At 39.2% G+C, this 20,175-nt stretch overlaps 1 protein-coding gene across 5 annotated transcripts in view; it reads right to left on the bottom strand.

Annotated features, from left to right (window-relative positions):
* LOC109423771 (folliculin-interacting protein 2) overlaps nt 1–20,175 on the bottom strand; it is a 53,173-nt gene that overhangs the window by 22,932 nt on the left and 10,066 nt on the right. Inside the window, exon 2 of one of the 5 annotated variants that reach the window (XM_062852114.1) lies at nt 15,944–16,381. In XM_062852114.1, coding sequence (XP_062708098.1) covers nt 15,944–16,020 — 77 coding nt within the window. In that variant the 5' untranslated portion in view covers nt 16,021–16,381. Of the gene's footprint in view, nt 1–15,943; nt 19,502–20,175 lie in introns of those variants that run through there. The other 4 variants (XM_062852115.1, XM_062852116.1, XM_062852117.1 and 1 more) reach the window with 4 other exon arrangements.

Raw genomic sequence — 20,175 nt, 5'->3', positions numbered from 1 at the left:
TTGTGGAGTACTACATGAAAAACTCTGTGAATTTAGCTATCAAATTTCATTATCTGTGTAAATATATTTTTGAAGGTACAATATATGATCATATGCTACGCATAGTGAGTTCTTTTTATTTGGGTTGTTTTTGAATTCTTGTAAACAAATTTAGAAAACAACAACTACATCTACATAAAATTACAAGGGCATTGCATAGTTTTAGGCGTTCATCGTTGTGTGGCGTTCATCTGTTCCAACTTACAAAATTGATTCCAATTCGTAAAAACACGCGTTGTTAAGAGATTCAATTCCAGCTTTAGAATCTACTATGACCTATTCCTCGAAAAAATAGTCAAAACGTTGTTGTAGAGCAGATTCTTTGAAGGTGTTGACAAATTACGACAATTTTATTTTTGGCCCAAAAAGTTTTACACAAGCTTGGTTGTTATGAAAATACCTCTGAAATTGACATTAATACGAATAGTTTTGATCCACGTTTACATTTTTCTTGAGTGATTGAAGGAATCATCGTTGTAATGTCTGCTGCTCTAACACAGTTACCCGCATTTTTAAAGTTACTCCGAAAAGTTCTTGTCTTTAGCAAAGTTATTGAGAAGGTTTAGGGTACATGCATCAGTTTTAGCCAATCAGGTGTTTTGGTCATAGTACGATATTCAGCCTGTTTCGTACTCAATGAGAATAAATTTATTGTTTACTACTAGATTCTAATGTAATATGATGATTAAAGCTGAGAAAACCATAGATTTTGATTAATTGCTCCTAATTTGGCCACTGCCATAAGAATTACACTTGACTGGCCAAAATTGAAACCAAAGTTGATAATATGGCCAAAACTGACTCCATTTTGGCCACTGCCAGTTTTAATATAAAAATCAAGTTTGAGCTTGATTTCTTCATTTTTCCTACAAAATATAGATTAAAACCTTTCATTTGACACATTGGTAGTTTTCATAGGATTATTGATTAATTTTACAAAAATGATTTCCCTTAGAGTGGCCAAAGCCGGTGCACGTAACCTATTGCTTTCAAATGGTGAAATTTTTGGTACGCAAATTCACCTCTTTGTGGAACTAGTATGCGTTTGAAGCAAAAGCTTTTTGCACGTTTTATCTCAGGATCCAGACGACATAGAGGTAGTTGTTGAAATCAAGCCGCCATCTACATGAAGTCTAGAATTTCAAAATACTCTTGTTTATTCACTAGAATATAATAAAAAAGGAATAAAACCACGGTTGGTTGTCGAGCGATTTTTCATGAAATCGTACCTAATTTATCGCGTAATATCTCAAAAATTCCTGCTGTAACATGGACAAAAACTAAAATGAAAAAGTCATTTTAAAATGACTTTTATTTGGCAGGCATCTTGGATTTGACCGCCGTTTTGAATTTTATCATGAAATCGCCGATTTAAAATCTAATCTCGCCATTAGAAAGCAGAAACTTTCACTCAGTTTTCCGAAACATTGGAAATAGATGAGCATTGACCGCAACAATAACATGCGGATGAAAATGTGGGCTACCGCCGAACATGCAGTGCGCTGCTTTAGTTTATCATGAGATTTGTGCGCTTAAAATCGTGAGTAGTTGCGAAAGTCAGCTTGTGGCGGCCATCTTGGGATTCCAACGTGCTTGTCCTTTAAATCGATGGTTGCGAACACAGCAAAAATCGCGATTTAATAACATTTAAAAGGGCGGCCAAATTCAAGACGGCTACCCTTTTTCTTCTTCTCTATGGCTCGACGTTCGCATTTGAAACTTGGCCTGCCTCTCTTCAACGTGTTCTTAGAGCACTTCCACAGTTATTATATGAAGGGCTTTCAATTCAATTGACGGCTACCCGTTAAGGAAATAAATTCACAGAAAATTTTAAAAGAAAGTTCGTACACAATATCATTACCACCGCTTAAATATAGTGGTAAAAATTACGAAAGCCTCGAAGTTCACACAGGTGATTTAAATAAGTTAAATCAACGAACAAACGTGACCAATTCCCAGAGTTCGCGATTTACGCGAAATCAGCGACAGATGTAAAATACCTGCGTAAATCTCCAATTAGGAATCGGCGGATAATTACCCCAAGTCACCTCCCTTTCACTTACATCTTCATGCTATACTACCTACTGACGAAGACGATAAATAAACCATCGATTTAGCACCTCCCCGAAATATCGTAGCGTATCGCGTCATGTGCAAAAAAAAGACAAATCATTGCACAGAGAATAGTAACGTGACTAGCTCCACGCACAAAACCGCGAGCATTCGTCTCGTCGAATTAGCACGCACACATTTTCCACCATCTGTCAACAGTAAGTGGACGACCTTTACTGTCGATCGATCATGTTTACGAATGCCACCTCGCGAAAAGCCACCGAGAGCGAAAAACGCGGTTCCGCTTTCAGAAAAAAAAAAAAATGTCGTTGACGATGACGATTATTCGTGTCACGAGCTTCAGGTCTCGTTATTTTTTTTTCTTGTGAAACACATTACCAGTTGAAGGGGTTGTCTAACAAATATTTTCCGAATGCGAAGAATGATTATTTCAAGGACTTCTGTACTGTTATTGTTAGTAGTTAGTCCAAATGTTAAAAAAAAATATGTTTAATACCTCATTTCTGACACGAGTGCCACATAGACTGATTTAAATCCTATTCTTAAAAAACTATCATTAAGGTTGAAGGATTCGTCATTGACATAACAGTCATCATCGGAAATTCGAAAGCAGTTTTCTCGTTCAAATCTGAAATTTTCGCTCACTGTGTTGCGGGTGGAGATCGGAGTACAGTGAATACATTTTCAATGCAAACATTGAAGTTTTGAGCGCGAAAACTGCTTTTGAATTTTCAATGATGACGATTTTGTCAATGATGAATGCTTCAACCTTAAACAGCCTATAACAGAAATCTAATCACATTTTCCAGAATTTTTGAAGTTTGTCAGACATTTTCATGGACATGATCCACGAAATCTGATAGATTCTTCCATCATTTGAACCAGAATACTGTACAGGAAATCTACCATAAATTAACCAAAAACTTTTTCCCGCAATTTTCCGTAGTCTACGAGGGGGGATGGGGGGTCTGATTTGGCCCAAATTTGGACTACATGGTTTATGAACAGCCCCTAATTTTAATATGTTGCAAGTGACAAACCTATACCTTTGGAATATTCATAAACATGAAATATAATTGCAGTCGCCTACAAAGTGCACTTGCCTACAAAGTGCTATCCCAGATCATCTTCTGTCATCTGTCACCTAAAACAAATGAGTTCGTGGGAAGTTATCAAGCCGGCTTCATCGACGGCCGGTCTACAACGGACCAGATCTTTACCGTACGGCAAATCCTCCAGAAATGCCGTGAATACCAGGTTCCAACACATCACCTGTTCATCGATTTCAAAGCAGCATACGACAGTATCGACCGCGCAGAGCTATGGAGAATCATGGACGGAAACGGCTTTCCTGGGAAGCTGACTAGACTGATTAAAGCAACGATGGACGGTGTGCAAAACTGCGTAAGGGTTTCGGGTGAACTATCCAGTTCATTCGAATCTCGCCGGGGACTGCGACAAGGTGACGGACTTTCATGCCTACTCTTCAACATTGCTCTGGAAGGTGTGATGCGACGAGCCGAGCTGAACAGCCGGGGAACGATTTTCACAAAATCCGGTTAATTTGTGTTTTTTGCGGACGACATGGACATTATCGCTAGAACATTTGGAACGGTGGCAGAGCTGTACACCCGCCTGAAACGCGAAGCAGCAAAAGTCGGACGGGTGGTGAATGGCTCAAAAACAAAGTACATGCTGGTAGGCGGAACCGAACACGACCGGATCCATCAGGGTAGTAATGTTAATGTTACGATAGACGGGGATACTTTCGAGGTGGTGGAGGAATTCGTCTACCTCGGATCCTTACTGACGGCTGACAACAACGTGAGCCGTGAAATTCGGAGGCGCATCATCAGCGGAAGTCGGGCCTACTACGGGCTCCAGAAGAAACTGCGGTCGAAAAAGATTCACCCACGCACCAAATGCACCATGTACAAAACGCTAATAAGACCGGTTATCCTCTACGGGCACGATACATGGACCATTCTCGAGGAGGACCTGCAAGCACTCGGAGTTTTCGAGTGACGCGTGCTAAGGACGATCTTCGGCGGTGTGCAGGAGAACGGTGTGTGGCGGAGAAGAATGAACCACGAGCTCGCTGCACTTTACGGCGAACCCAGCATCCAGAAGGTGGCCAAAGCCGGAAGGATACGGTGGGCAGGGCATGTTGCAAGAATGCCGGATAACAACCCTGCAAAGCTGGTGTTTGCAACTGATCCGGTTGGCACAAGAAGGCGTGGAGCGCAGAGAGCACGATAGGCGGACCAGGTGGAGCGTGACTTGGCGAGCATCGGGCGCGATCGAGGATGGAGAGCGGCAGCCACGAACCGTGTATTATGGATAAATATTGTTGATTCAGTTTTATCTTGAATTTGATGTAATACTAAATAAATGAATGAAATGAATGAATTGCAGTCGAATCACTCTCGGACTACAGTGAAACTTAACAACAGTGATTTCGGTTATTTCCGTCTTGTCTTTGATCTTAAATTTTCCTGAATTGCTGATTTTTGGATCGTATAATATATGAAAAACGGGGTTATGAGAAGCCACTGTTTCAAAGGAAGATTTCCGGAAAGAGTTTTAGGGGAGGGTTTCAGAAAATATGACAAGCCATATTTTAGGTATATTAAAAACCCGGACGAAAGAGGAGGGGTGGTAAAAAAAATCTCAAATTTTTCGTGACATACTGAATGGAGGCCTCCAGAAATCATGAGAGGATTCAATGGAAGGATTCCTAGGAGCAATTCTAGTAATAACTGCTAGAAACTGTAGGAATCTTAGAAGAATCCCGAAAGCAACTGTAGTACAGTGAAGAGAATTGTCAGACAAAAGAGACACAAAACAAGCAACAAAGAAGGCGCAGCGATTACTCTTTATCCCAACTGGTAACTGATAATGACATGATCTCGAAATTTTTTGTTGCAGACAAAACGGAAGCTGATTTTGTTGTGTACTTTTCAACTCGTGAATAATCAATTACAGTGGCGTTTCGGTTTTATCACTAGTCGTTTTAATCACTACTCGCCCAAATTCACGGTTTTCTGTTCGATTATATCACGATTTTCATTTCGTTTTTATCACACTTGTTTTAAAACATTCCGAAATCAATATAAAATCAATACAGCATTGTCCAGTCTACCAAAACAGTTTAAAAATATAAGCTACGACTTATATATTTTGCAGCGAAACGATTTTGGATAAAAAATTTACATTTATTTCTCGTTTCGCTGAATTCACGGTTTCGTTTATATCACGGTAAAATTTTTTTTGACCGTGATAAAACCGAAAAATCACTGTACTACCAACCCAAAATCGAAACTTTTTGATGGCACATCTTTAGCAACGTTGCAGTGTTTATCGACTCGAAGTTACCGCTCGAAAATCACAATGCAAAGCTTAAAAATCTCTAAACTCGTGCTGCATGATATTTATCCTATTCTGTTCAAGTTGGGACAAACCTATGTCGCATTGGGTAGAATGTCGCAACAAATTCAGGTTGCGACATTGTCGTTATTGTTGCGCGATGGTTGAATTTTGATTCACTGCTGTAGTAACAATTGCTAGATTCTTGGAGAAATATTGATGTTGTCATTAGAATATCCCTGTAACTAATGAAATAATTATCGATGTTTGCGGCTTAGCCAGCCGAGTGGAAGTTTTACTTAACTCCAAAAGCCAAACTTTACAAATACTGGCCTGAGTGAGAAAGGTACAAATTGGAGTGGAATTTGCGAAAAAGTTCTCGTCCTGTCGGTGAGACTCGAACTCACGACTCCTACTCACTAGACAGGCGCGTTACCAATACACTACTGACTCGAAGATATAGTGATTAACTTGAATTCAAGTTCAGCTCGGAATTCTGGGGTTATCTTTTCCACAGACCGCATTTCTTTCGGATGAATTAGATGTCCATTCACACTACGCATCTATTGTATAAATAAAGCCTAGGCGAAAGCACATCATTTTTAATGTGTTGAAAGTTACATACATCTCGTCGACGAGTTACTACTAACTGTGGAAGTGCTCATAGAACTGAGATATCAGTGAAAGCAGATATCAATCTATAATAAAAAAAAGTTGCAAACAGTTGAAGTTTTGGACCCTATAGCCACAGCTGTAAAGGCGTGATTATTCAGTGTAACTAAGCTAAAGGTGATGGGTTGAGGAACTTTTCGTAAAAGAAATTTCCTTCTTTGGGCATAGAATACCTTAGTGCAGGGGTTTTCAGACCTTTTGGTTCGCGGTGCACTTTTTGGAAATGAATCTCTACGCGGTGCACTTGGTCATTTTTGGTTAACGTGCAATATCGTTTTTTTTTTTAAGTTGTCGTATTTTTCAAAGCGACTCTCAGGTGCATGCACTCATTTTTGAAAGAGTTTTTACACACAGATGTGATTATGACATCTTGAATTTTCTTTTTATGGCATGTCGGAGCTTAGTTTGAGTGACACAGTTCTTCGGACATAAAATGTTGTCTTACTGGGGATTTTTTTTATTTTCGTGTGAGGTCCTTAACAGTAGGCCGTCCCGTATTTTGCAAAAATTGAATATGTTAAAATTTTGTTGTTGGAAAATGATCGTTTTAGCAAAATTTGAAGTCCGTATCTCAAGGCTAAGTGGTTCCTCATGGGGCCTAAAGTTGTTTAAAATTTTAGGACCCTAAGGGGCCAAAAATGTGCTAAGAATTGCGATATCTCCACTCGTTTTTAAGTTATTGTGCAAAATAGGGAAAGTTTTCTTCGGAATCTTACAAAATATCAATAATACTGATTTTTCGATAGTTTTTTGACAATAACTTATAAACGAGTAGAGATATCGAAGTTCTAAGTCCCTTAGGGTCCTAAAATTATCGATTTCATGTTTGTTTTTGTCCCATTGAATTTTTCAAAACTTTAGGCCCCTTGAGATACGGATGTCAAATTTTAACACGACCATTTTCCAATAACGACTTTTAAATTGTCCAGCCTACTGAACAGGCTCATTGTGAAATTCTTGCTCCATTAAAAAGTTTAAGGTAGGCTCTTAAACACTGTTGAAAATGCTTTGACATCCATGTGCACAACAGAACATGTGCTCGATGAACAGATTGAGATTTGAATTATGAAAAGAAACCCACGTACTTCTGTGAGACTCTTACTCACGACTCCCAATTCGCTAGACGGGCGCTTCTATCGAATCCATCCACTCCGAGCAGATATATTGAATTTATTCGCGTTTTATATTTATTTTTTCCAACTGTGCATCGGGGGTAGACAGTACCATTATAGTTAGATTACTTCCAAGATTTTAAGCGAAATTCTTGAAGATACATTCCTTATAGGATGTTTGATGCTGTGGACATTCATAGCATTGACAGTAGAATTTTGGAACTGCTGCGGTGCACTTGTCAAGGCTTCGCGGTGCACCAAGTGCACCGCGGTGCACGATTTGAAAACCGCTGCCTTAGTGCATGCAATGCGATTTGCACATGCAAAATTGGCATTGACAGAGGAAGCTCTCAATTAATAACTGTGGAAGTGTTCATAGAACACAAACGCATTATCCCAGTTGGGACGTTACGCCAAAAAGAAGAAGAAGTTGAAGTTTTCTGCGGCACCACTTACAATAATCCTGAACCGTTTGAGCGGTGTACTTATTTTGGGCACTTGCCGCTATAACTAAGTCAATTTCATACCTAATAACTTAATGTTTGGCACACGGTGAGAACGTACAACATCTAACCCTATGCGAAAATTCAAATCAATTGGTATGAAATTGACGTTGTTATAGTGGCACGTGTCCAAAGTTGGTACATCTGCCCAAATGGTACAAGACACTATTTTCTCTTTAATGATATTGTACATTTATGCCAATATCGACAGTATGTAACAGTTTTTGCTCTATACCTCGGTACGCTGAGATACAATTATCACTGATGCTTGAAATTAAAAAGAAACGCTGTGATTTTATTTCTGTTGGCAGGAAAAAAAATGCGAATTAAAGTCCCGTGTTTAGCACATAAATCTCTCGGTCGATTTTATCCCCCGCCATTGACGTAGGTAAACAAAGTCACGAGTTGACCATTATAATGGTCCAATCTGTGATCCGATCTGCATTTATCCGGATTAAAATATGAAGTGCGATATAATTGGTCTTGAAGGTGGATTTCATCGTATCATGAAATTTGGGCACATACGATCCCTTAAAGCTCCATTTAAAACCATCAATGAAGCTATTAAGGACAAGCAAGCTGTGTTCTACGCTACAACTTTCGAACATACGTTATAAAAAGCGGGTTCAGAATAAATAAAAATAGTAACTATTACAAGTTTTCTAGTAGGTAGCTCCAAATGATTTTACTGTAGTGTAAAAGCTTCCAAGAAATTTAGTTGGAAATTTGAAAATTATTATGGAAACTTAGCAATACCGATAAGAAACTGATATTAACTTACGGAATTTTTATGCTAATACTTAGATTACGACGAAAGATGAAGAATCCTGGAGGAATCTGGTGTTCAGAGATTCGTTCAAATGGCTAGAAAAGTCATTCAAAGTTCTTCACAAATTCTCCTTCCAGCATCCCTCTTTAGATTCCTCCCACAGTTTCGGCCGAGATGACAAGATCCTTTCCCGGAACTCTTTCCATAGATCCCACTGCAGTTTCGATTAAAAATTGTGAAAATGATACACACCTGAAATGTCATTGAGAGTACTTAGATTCGAACTAAAGTTGATGAATTCTAGTGGAAACCTGTGACCCTAAGAGTTTTCCAGAGATCAGTCAATAATTCACGCAATATTTTCAGTAGGATATTTGCATAAACTCTTCCAAGAATTCCTCCTAAACAATTCTTGATTTATTTCTGGGATTCGTTCTCTCCAACAATTCTCAGGATTCTTTCTGACATTACGTTCCAACTGGGATAGAGCTTGCTAATGAACACTTCCACCGTTACTAATTGAGAACTTTCTTAACCAATCGGCCGTTCTGCATTCGTATATCATGTGACAGGTGCAATGACACGCTATACCCAAGAAGCTCAAGAACGTTTCCGTTACTAAAAGACCCAGCGCCGTTTGGAAATTCAACGCATCACGATTGTACCGGGTATCGAACCCAGAAGTGCATGGTCTTACTGAACAACTGCGCGTTTACGGACTGAGCTATATGCGTCCATCATCCTGTGTAAATGCAACTTTTAAACGTATCACCAAACATATGACATGCAAAAACCCGCCCTCGCCGAAAACTAATGAAATTCGTATATCTACCAAAGACACTCGATGGATGCTCGCTCACAGCATCAAGCACGCTCTCTGTTTTCGTTTTTTAATCCGCTCGTTTAAGCAACGGGCCGAGCTAAAAATAATAGCGTAAAACGAAAAAAAAACGCCATCACAACAGCAACATCATCATCAACCGACCACCAAAAGCAAAAGTAATCAAACGGTTGTGGTGATGCTGGTGGGGAGATACGGTGATCCACACAACGGTGAGTGTGGGTGGGAGGGGGCCTGGTGGACTCGAGGCCGGCCGCGACGACGGGAAGGACGAAGAAAACAAGCACGTGATTTTTGCGCGCTCTACGAAGAAAACAGTCAGTCACCACAGACAGGCTTGAACATACCAACCTACCTACCATACCGCTTTGTGTACAATCCCGAACATATTCGCACATTTCACGCGATAGGGTCCCCAGGAAATATTACCCCTGATGTGGTTATCAAACACAAGCTGATGATGGGACTCATTGTGGCTTTCTTAGTGCGAGTATTCAACATTTTCTTAGATTCCCTGGAAAGAGTGTATCTTTGTGCCTTCAGCACCATGTACGAAAATGATGAATCGGTAAAGGAAGCGCTAAGTTAATAACTGTGACAGTGCTCATAGTTCAGATAAAGGCTCTGTCCCAATTGAGTTTTTAAATTTTGAAAAATGTATCGATTGGTTCATTTTATACGAAAGAGCATCTTTTTCTGAGCCACTATGTATGAGTTTTTTTTTTCAGATTTTTAAAACTTTATTTTGGTACCGTATTCCGGGGTCTAATTGATCACTTTAACACAACTTTTGTGGATAACATCAGTGCCTGTTCAAATATTGCCAAAAGAATTTCTGTAAAACCAGTACTCAGTGGATCTCCATGGAACCATGTGACAGTATTTTGTTCAACAAATTTAAACTTTAAGTTAAATAACTTCAAATATCAAAATATTGGAAATGACACTTTGGGGCGAAATTTATCAGTATATTTATTTATTTATTTGGTTACATCAACAGGCATAGTTTTGCCCCAATGATGATTGATAGTAGTATAACATATAACAATTACATTAATAGAAAACATTGCAGTAGAACAAACATTTAACAACAAGATATTCAATAAAGTCATATTTCCTAACAATCAATTTATCAATTTACACGATGCGATGGGCCGGGCGCCACGATTCATTGAGACGGTTAAGGTGAAATGGGAGAGCGTCCAGGTGCATTTTTGACTCGCATTTTTGAGAGCACCGATCTCGTCATCCACAAAACGCCTGAAAACGAAAATGCTACTCAATGTTTATCACGAGTGAGCGAGGCTACTCATTGCTTTTTCAGCTCTGTTTGTCGTTTAGATGACGAGACCCGTGCTTTCGGTATTTGCAAGGCAGCCATTGTGACGGCCATCTTTGGATTCGCTCATATATGTCCTTAACAAACTCTCTGCAACGCACTCCATTGGGCCAGTTTACAGCATTTGATGCAGTACCGTGTTTGACGTTGACGACGACTTTGTAGGAGATGTAGTCCAAGCTTGATTTTTCTTTTCACGCTGGCACCAAACATTTGAACGAAACTACATCGGGAGCTATGTTGGAGACGAATAGTGACGTATTGGAGTGTCCTTGATTTTGGATGGAATGATCATGTCTTGTAGATGTAAACAGTGAGGAGTTTAACACGTGTTGACAATCCCCACTTTGTTCCGACTGAAATGAGGATGCGTTCAAGCTGTCGAATTTATGACTTAGTTCATTCAGCATTACTTTCGTTCTTTCCATTTCCGTTTTAAGCTCAACGATGTCACTGGTGGTTGTACTATCAATGATACTCGCCTTTTGAGAAGATCTGCGTTCTTCTTTGGCTCTGCGACATTTGTTGCATATCCAAAGAATGTTTGGATTCATACATGCGATTCCTTCTGCTACTGACAATCCTATGCACACTACATGGAATAAGAGTGCATTTTCACAGACGTTGCAGGTGACCACAGGATCATTGCACGAGATCGTGTCTTTACACTGATTGCAAATAGAGAGAACCATAATGCGGTATCGTAATCCCTATTCGGTTGAAACTCGGTTTCTTCTACTAGACGGCATATGGCTTGGCGCTCAAATCTGAGAAGCAGGAACAATGGCAATGTAGACAACAATAATACGTCACACGGTAGCTTTCAATCGGTACGGTAGAACGCAATGTAAACTTCGATGAAAACGTTTGTTATCTGGTTCGATAGCTATTTATTTTATTATCCACGTCGACGAGTGAGGTTAAACATCAACGAAAAGTTAAACCGATAATTACTTGCTACTGATTTCAACTCAAATCACGGATTATGCTCACAGCACAGAGAAGAGGCATCTAGCTATAGCAAGTAAACACACACACTATATACAATTAAGCATCGGTTGGAAATAAAAATTTCCTTCACCGCTTAATTTTGCTCTTCTAAAACCGAATAACGCGTTCAAAAGCTTACGACTAGTGGATTTATTACTTGAAATGGAAAATTAAATTTTGAAATTTCCCCTTAAACGCCTAAAGGTAGGCAATTTCATTTAAAATAAGTGATTTCTATCACAAAAAATGACTGTTTCTTCATAAAATGAACTTTTTATAATTTTCTGATTAGCTACATTACATCCCTACCAAAGCTCCACAAAAATGTTAAAACAGAGAATTGACGGGAAGTCCTATTAGCAATTGATTGTTTAGTAGCAATGATTTCAGCTAAATGAGAAATACAATGCAAATTCCTTGAAAAAATAAGGTAAAACTAACTTTTTTCCAAAAAAAAAAAAATGAAGTCTACAGTCATCTCTAAACATCTACGAATCAGAAGACGTAAAAAGTTTAAGATCATTACGACGCTTAAGAGTTCCTAGTATGGAATTACAATGTAGTACCCGAGTGATCAATTTCACCCCGCTGATCAATTTGACCCCGGTTTACGGTACCTAAAATCAATTTCAAAGAGATATTTCGGCTCAGTTTGGCATGCAGATTCAGAATATGGGATCTCCACATCGCTAAAGAAGCCAATTGAGATGTAGCGTTTGATATATATTGGTGGTAGGACTTTGAAATGCTTCAGTTTCTTGACCAGCGGTATGTCCTCAGGCTGTCCATATTTAACCGTTCGATTGAGTCGCTGAGTGCCGTCGGTATCATGAGATTTTTTTGTCACGAGTGCATTAGTCATTTTTTAATGGCATGAACTTGATGATGATGATGAATACTGTAAGTAAAATAAAATCGAGTTGAATACTATTCTGTTCCAAATTCCATCCATTTGCATCCCTTGACCAATACATATTTCGACCTCAACTATGAGGCCATCTTCATTGTCTCGTACTTGACTCACCTCTAAACGTATCTGTAATTGGATTCAATCACACACTTGGAAATCAACGGAACAGTATTATATTCAATTTTCTGTTACTAACGTAAACTTGTTCCCGAAACATCTGTGGAAATGCAGATGAATATATTCGATCAAATAATATTTGTCAAGATAATATTCTCTTTCTTCGCTGTTAAACAGTGTTTACCTACAGGACATGGTCGGAGTCGTTATTGGCTTTTTAAAGCTATGAGGCCACCCGAGTAGAGGAAAAAAAAAATAATAATAGTATATCTCGGTACGGAGATCAAAAAGTGCACAAATCAATCACACTTTCACCATTTTAGATAAATGGTCTCTGCAATCATGGATACCTCGAATGGCTCGTTGTTTCGCTGTTGCATGGGGTGGCGGGAGGCATCACCACCCCCACCAGCAACAGCAGCAACCAAGGCAGCAGCTGCAGTGCTGCTAATAAAACAAAGCAATGAGCCATTCGTCGGATCTCTAATGGGCAATAATGGGACACATTCGGTGCAGTACTAGATTTGTAGTAATGAGCTGAATTTTAGTATGGTGAGAAGGTAAATTCTCCGTTTCTGCAATGAAATGGTGCAAAATGCGTGGGTATTATGATTCCTTGCCTAGTTTGATAATGTTTGAGTAAAACTTTGAATAACTATGTTTTTTATGTTGCAAGAAATGGAGAAAACAACAACACTGTTGCCCAACATTTTGCTCATCCAGCATTAAATTAGGCAATTAATCATAATACCCTCCCCTTTTTCACCATTTTATTTCAGAAACGGAGAATTTACCTTCTCACCATACTAAAATTCAGCTCATTACTACAAATCTAGTACTTCACCGGTTTGTCCTATTAAAGTATCCAATTGTTTTGCGGTCCGTGGATCAATTTTCTACAAGGAACATTGATCGGTTTGAATTAAGGACATAAGGGGCGACCTCTGGCATTTTTTCTTCGTAAGTGCAACAATTTCCCATAGCAAAATAAAATCATTTAAAGACTTCTATCAGAACATGTTTCCCTAGAGTGGATGCGGGCGTGTGTAATCTAAGAAACCTACCAGGAGTTTCTTCATGATTCCTACCTAATTGCTTTATAGGATGGCCAGAAATCTACGGGAGCAATTCCTACTCCGATTAGCTGGATGTAAAATTTCGTGAAAGTTATGACTAAACACTGCCCGTGTGAAAAAAAACTGAATTATAGCATATTTCAATATGGATATCAACAAAAAAGATATTGGTTTGATTGATATCAGAGGTAGGATTTCTGAAAATAATATATAAAAATTTTTCCGAGTCATTTGGCCGAATGCCGTTTGGCCTAATGCCATTTGACCAAATGCCGTTTGGCAGAAAAATGAAAGATGAAATTCACCATGCCACTGTTCGGCCAAACGACATTCGGTTTAACGGCATTTGGTTCATTGATTTGTCTTTATTAAAGAGATTTTCAGCCCTTGGCTGGTTCGTCTCTTTCGGCATTTGGCCAAATTGCGGGACACCTCTAAAATTCAATCCTGGAACAACATATCCAATTTGGCTCTTGTAAGATCTAACCAATGGCAACAAGCTATTCGTTTGATCCTCAAACATCACACTCAGCTATTGGTCAGATGTTCCAGAAAGAATTTTCTTATAGAGTAAGGTGGGGCAAAAGTTCGACCCTTGTTAAAAGTTCATTTTTTCCAAAAAATCGAAAAAAAAATAAATAAATAAATAAATAATAACAGTGTGGTGATTCTACTATCCATGAGCTAAAATTTTGCTGAGCGAAGTTACGACAAATATCTTTTCAATTTTGAGTTACAACACTTTTTATATGTATGTGTCTTATTCGAACTTTTGCCCCACCACTGGGGTGGGGCAGTGGCGATTCCCTAACCTCAAATCTACCTGTGCACCATGTATAAATTCTTGAATTTTTTGAACAAATTTGCTTGTAATAAGTAGAAAATGACGAGAATAGCTGCTTTCACTCATTTCTATTTCGTTTATGATCATTAATTCCATGCAATTGCAAGTTTTATGTTCGGTGCATTAGGTAAAAAGTGAGGTTACGCGACGCTACTGATTTTTAGAGATAATATGTACATTTGCAGAATTTCAGGTTTTTACCCAAAGTTACCACATGACTCAAACTCTTGCCCCACAATTCGAACATCATCAGTGGAAGCTGAATACCCTTATAGCTGTGGCAGAATGGACCCTGAAGGTTACCAAAGCCGAAAGGACACGGTGGACAAGGCATGTTGTAAGAATGACAGATACGCTGCAAAGATAGTGTTTGCAAGACAGGCGGATGGTACTTCTTCTGGAATTCCTTCCTTATTTTTTCTGGGATATTTTCTTTTTTCTAGGAGTTTTTTTTTCTATACTATTAGAAGACTTTCTTGTGTTCCTCCTAGAGCCCCTTATGGCATATTTTTTCGGAATTCTTTCTGTGACTTTTTCAAAAACTTATTTTGGGATTCCTCAAGAAAACCCTTTAATATTCTTTATGAAAATCTTTCCGGGAATCTATTTAAAATTCAACATGAAGTATGTTTGGGAGCAATTTGTTTAATCACCCCTCGTCGGATTTTGTACGGCGTAGAGCTGTCAATCAGTTGCCCAGCTGTACAAAGGTGATATAAAAAAATCTCTTTCAAATTAGTATTAGGTATCATAATCAATGAAGTTCTAAAAATATAAAGGCAATCTTAGTGGTTCAAAAAAGGAACTCTTTCGTATAAAATTTAATAATCAAAGATTGTTTCAATATTTGAAGGCTCTATTCTATTTTAAATCATAGAAGTAAACAATCATTGAGGACTATTTATTTGTGTGAAACTTACACCAGGACATCGGTCCGTATAAGAATTAGAAAATCCCACATATTTCGAAGTGATTTCCATGAAAATGAAAATAACAATCTACGCTAACAAATATGAAACTAGTCCAGATTTCAGATTTGGTAACCCTATATCTAAATACACCCACAAAGTGGATGTTCAGTACATCAGTATTTGCCGTTTGTATTTCCCGGATTTCATTGAAATTTAAGAAGATGCTTCCTAGGAAAAACTAAACTTAGGATAATTTTTGATGCAGAATTGTTTAGTCAATTAATCAGCATTTTATGGTGATTCATAGAACGGCACGACAATTCACAAACCCATTATTCATCTTAGCAATGTAGTTCATTCAACCGGTATACTCGTACTTACCCCGGGCTAGTTTTTTGCGATGATTGACTTGCGTTGCGCTTCTTGTTGGTCGAAAACAGCTTATTAAATAATGCCATTATATTTATAGTTGATCGTTGATCGTTTCACTGCACCGTTTCCGCTTGCTGTTGTAGTTTGCTCGTTTGCTCACACTCTAAGTCATACTTGTTGAATGATGTCTCCGCTTCCAAAGGTGTGTAGGTGTAGGTATCCCAAGTTTATCTTCACGATTCACAACCAATAAAACTTACTAATTGCTTATTGTAACTTCACGTTGGGTATTCTATATGAACATGGTGTGGCCGTACAATCACCTTTTTATTGCTTAACACATTGTTTCTGATATGATTTTATCTGCATATTGAATCACTTTCACTCACTCTGATGATTTGTTTCTCAAACTATATAAACTAAACTGTGAACTTATTGAACAACCTTCTTTGGTAAATCTTTGGTTATTTCCTGTCACTACCAGCACTAATCGCTTTTAACAAATCATCTTCTGAATTCGGCAATCACACATTTTCCGCAAGAAAAATACGTCTCCCCAAAAGCTGTGTGGGATAAGTACAAACAACCTTGCTCGCGCGTTTTTAGTATTTCGACCAGCGCCTCTTCTATCCCGAATACGAATGACTCGGGAATTGCTCGCCCGTTCTAGTGCTACTGTCGTCGCTACCGTTTGTTGCGATTACCTACTCTTTCTTAGCTGTTGGTTGTAGTAGAAGATTGCACACGCTGGCGAATTAAAGTCACTTATGCGCGCAACGCGACCGCGGGCGTGCGTAGGAGGTTTGCCACCTAACAATTAAAAGCGTATCCTTTCTTTTACAAAGTACAGTTAACAATTTCCGAGACATTTAGTCATAAAAACCAGACTCGACTATCCGAAGTCACGTTCCGATGCTTCTCAAACAAAGTTCTGGCGAACGATTGTTGTATAAAGTTGAAGTTTAGACGTTTTGTCGAAAATAACATAAAATTCGCCAGCCTATTTGTTTGGGAAGCTTCAGAACACGACTCCGGATAATAGAGGCCGACTTGTTTGTCTATAAAAATTACAATTACCTCCTCGTAGAATCGGCCGGGCTGCGATCAACCTTAGAGAAGATCGGATACTCAGCCCCGGTAGCAAGTTTGGTCGTAAATTAACAGGGAAGAGCCTCTGCAAGCGTGAGCGTCTGTTCACAACAGGAACTGCTCACAAAAGCGTCTGTCTAATCAACGTGATAGTGCCAGTGAATGACTCCAAGCTGAACTGTGCACCATAGTCCTCTGGAAAGTCAGGGGGTTGGTGTCAGGCCCTGCGAGCAAGCATACGAACAAGATCAAATGGCAACGATCGACGAAATAATGTGCAATGTTGAGGATCTAGAGCCGATGCTTCAACTTCAGCATAATCGTCGTGCAGAATCTCTTCTGTCGACACTTCTCGTATCATGGCGTTAAGGACAAACATCTTGAACTCCCGCTTCAACAGTGCATCAGAACTTCAAACGCACAAATCTCAAGAAGCACGGTTCACACAACAGTGCATTTCATTATTCTGTTCTTACTCACTCGTAATAAGCTTAAAATATGAAGATCAGGTGCGCTCGTTTTGTTTACGAAGAGATTTGTGCCTTCAAAATCGTGAGTAGGTACCAAAGTCGGCCATTGTGGCGGCCATTTTGGGATTCTAACAAGTCTGTCCTTAACAACAGCTCTGACCAGTGAATCAAAATTCAACCATCACGCAACAATAATGACAATGTCGCAACCTGTATTTGTTGCGACAAAACAACCCATGCGACATAAGTTTGTCCCAACTTGAAAATAATGGGATTAACATCGTACACCACAAGTTTATAGATGTTTAAGCCTTGCATTGCGATTTTCGAACGGTAACTTCGAGTCGGTAAACACTGCAACTCTGGTGAAGCTCTATCATCAAACAGTTTCGACTTTGGGTTAGTAATAATTGATTATTCACGAGTTGAAAAGTACGCAACAAATTCAGCTTCCGTTTTGTCTGCAACAAAATATTTCGAGATCATGTCATTATCTGCCACCAGTAGGGATAAAGACTAATCGTCGCACCTTCTTTGTTGCTTGTTTTGTGCCTCTTTTGTCTGACAATTCTCTTCACTGGCTCTGACCACTACTTGATGATGTTCAAACGGTGGTCAAACTACCCCAGAACTCTCCATAATCAGCAATGTACGGTACCGACGGTTGTCTTGGTACAACCTAGGGCGACTGAAACAACCGGATGTCGTCTCAGCATACACGCAGAATTTCGAGGCAACGGTTCCGGACGAGGGCGAGCTCCATGAGGCCCCTCTTGAGAACTTCACAGGTACAGTTAAATCAGCCATCAACGACGCAGTCGATAGCACCATTAAATTTTGGCCTTTGAGAAGGAACTATTGGTTCAACGAGTTGTGTACTTCAGAAGAGAAGAACGCAGCGCAGGCGGCCACGCTGCAGCATGGGACCCGGCAGAACGTGGAACGTTACAAACGCAAACGGAAGCAGCAGATCCACCTTTTTCGGGAGTAGTAACACCACTTTAAAGAACCGGAATGGAAGAAAATGCAACTGCTGTACCACTCCCAGTCAGCCATTCAGTTGACGCATTGTGCAACTATCATTGATTCGGATCAATCATGAAGTAGCAACCACAGATACGTGCAGTTAGTCTAAGCTAAGCTTAAACCTATTTTATGGTTTAACCCTGACGAACATTCTAAAAAGTTTACCGTACTATGAACCCCATGCACCCCCTTCGATCATCCCCGGTGGACGTACCGGTGTGTTCAAACACAAACACGACAATTTTCGGGTTCACGACTCGCTGCCGAACCCGATTCAATGAGCAAGGCAAGAGAATTTAATCTCTCAAAGACATATCCCGGCCCGACACCTTCTGAGTGAGTAACGCAAGCGCACCCGTGACAGTTCTCCACCTACAACCTATTATGCCCGGTAATTTACGATATCTGCTCGCGCCAGTGGCAGAAAAAAAACGCTTGAAAGCATTCTGTGATTGGCAAATAGCGGTGATTACACATGATGGGAAAACAATAACGAGCCGACTAACCAGGCCCGCCGAGCAACCAAACCCCAGTTTTATCAGCTCGGATTCTCAGATCACGTGCTAAACGGACAAAGGTGGGCTTTAGAAGCCTACGCTTACAGCGATATCGGAACATATGAACAACCCATTACGAACGATTTATTACCATCATCGAGTAGCTGCTGTTTGTTTGGACGAGGGAACACGGAAATTTCATTCGTAAATTAAGTGGCACTTGGTTGTTGTATCATTTTTATCAACCTTGTAATTTTAGGAGACCGATAATAGCGAAGGCCAATGAGAATGTTTGGTAATTGCTGTGACATAGTACAATAATACATTAGCTTAAATAAAGTCGCAGTGCGTCAACAGTGTTATTTGTTAATAGGAAGCAATCGGTGAGATGATGAATCCTTCGTTTCTGCAATGAAATGGTGTTAACAACGTTGGTATTATGATTCCTCGTCTAATTTGATACTGTTTAAGCAAAAGTTTGGGTAACTGTGTTGTTGAAGTTTCAAGAAATAAAAAATACAATAACACAGTTACCCAAACTTTTGCTCAAACAGCATCAAATTAGGCAAGAAATCACAATACTCACGCTGTTTGCACCATTTCATTGCAGGAATTGAGAATTGATCATTTCACCACACAAAATGACCAGCTTAGTACCTTCAATCTAGTACTGATTGCGTACCGTAAAACGGGGTATCTTTGATAATGCGGGTAACTTTGATAGTGCGACAGGCATGGTATAGTTTATCTTATAACTATGATTTCTTCAACCAGTTAAGAAAAAGGCAAACGTAGATCAATTCTATACATATGAAAGTTCATCTTAGTCGTATTTTGATTAAAACCTAGTTTATATACAACTTTTTGGACAAAAAATAAAAATTGTCGATATTTTTGTCATTTCTCAACCCCTTCAAACAATCTGCTATACGACTTCGTTTCAACTATTTTTTCAATAAATATGAAGAGACTCTTATTCTCGATAGATTCATCATAGTAGATTCCATATCTGGCCTTGAACCTCTTAACGAAGTGTGTTTTTACGAAATAGAAGCAATTTTGTAAATTGGGACATAAATCTCCATACATCGATAAACGCGTAAAAGCATGCAATGTCCTTGTAATTTCATGTTGATAATTCTATGTTGTTAAAAATTTG

This window comes from Aedes albopictus, chromosome 2 (assembly GCF_035046485.1).
Source record: "Aedes albopictus strain Foshan chromosome 2, AalbF5, whole genome shotgun sequence".
Classification (NCBI taxonomy): Eukaryota; Metazoa; Arthropoda; class Insecta; order Diptera; family Culicidae; genus Aedes; species Aedes albopictus.
Note: the sequence above shows the minus strand (reverse complement) of the source record. Positions and strands in the feature narration are given on the sequence as shown.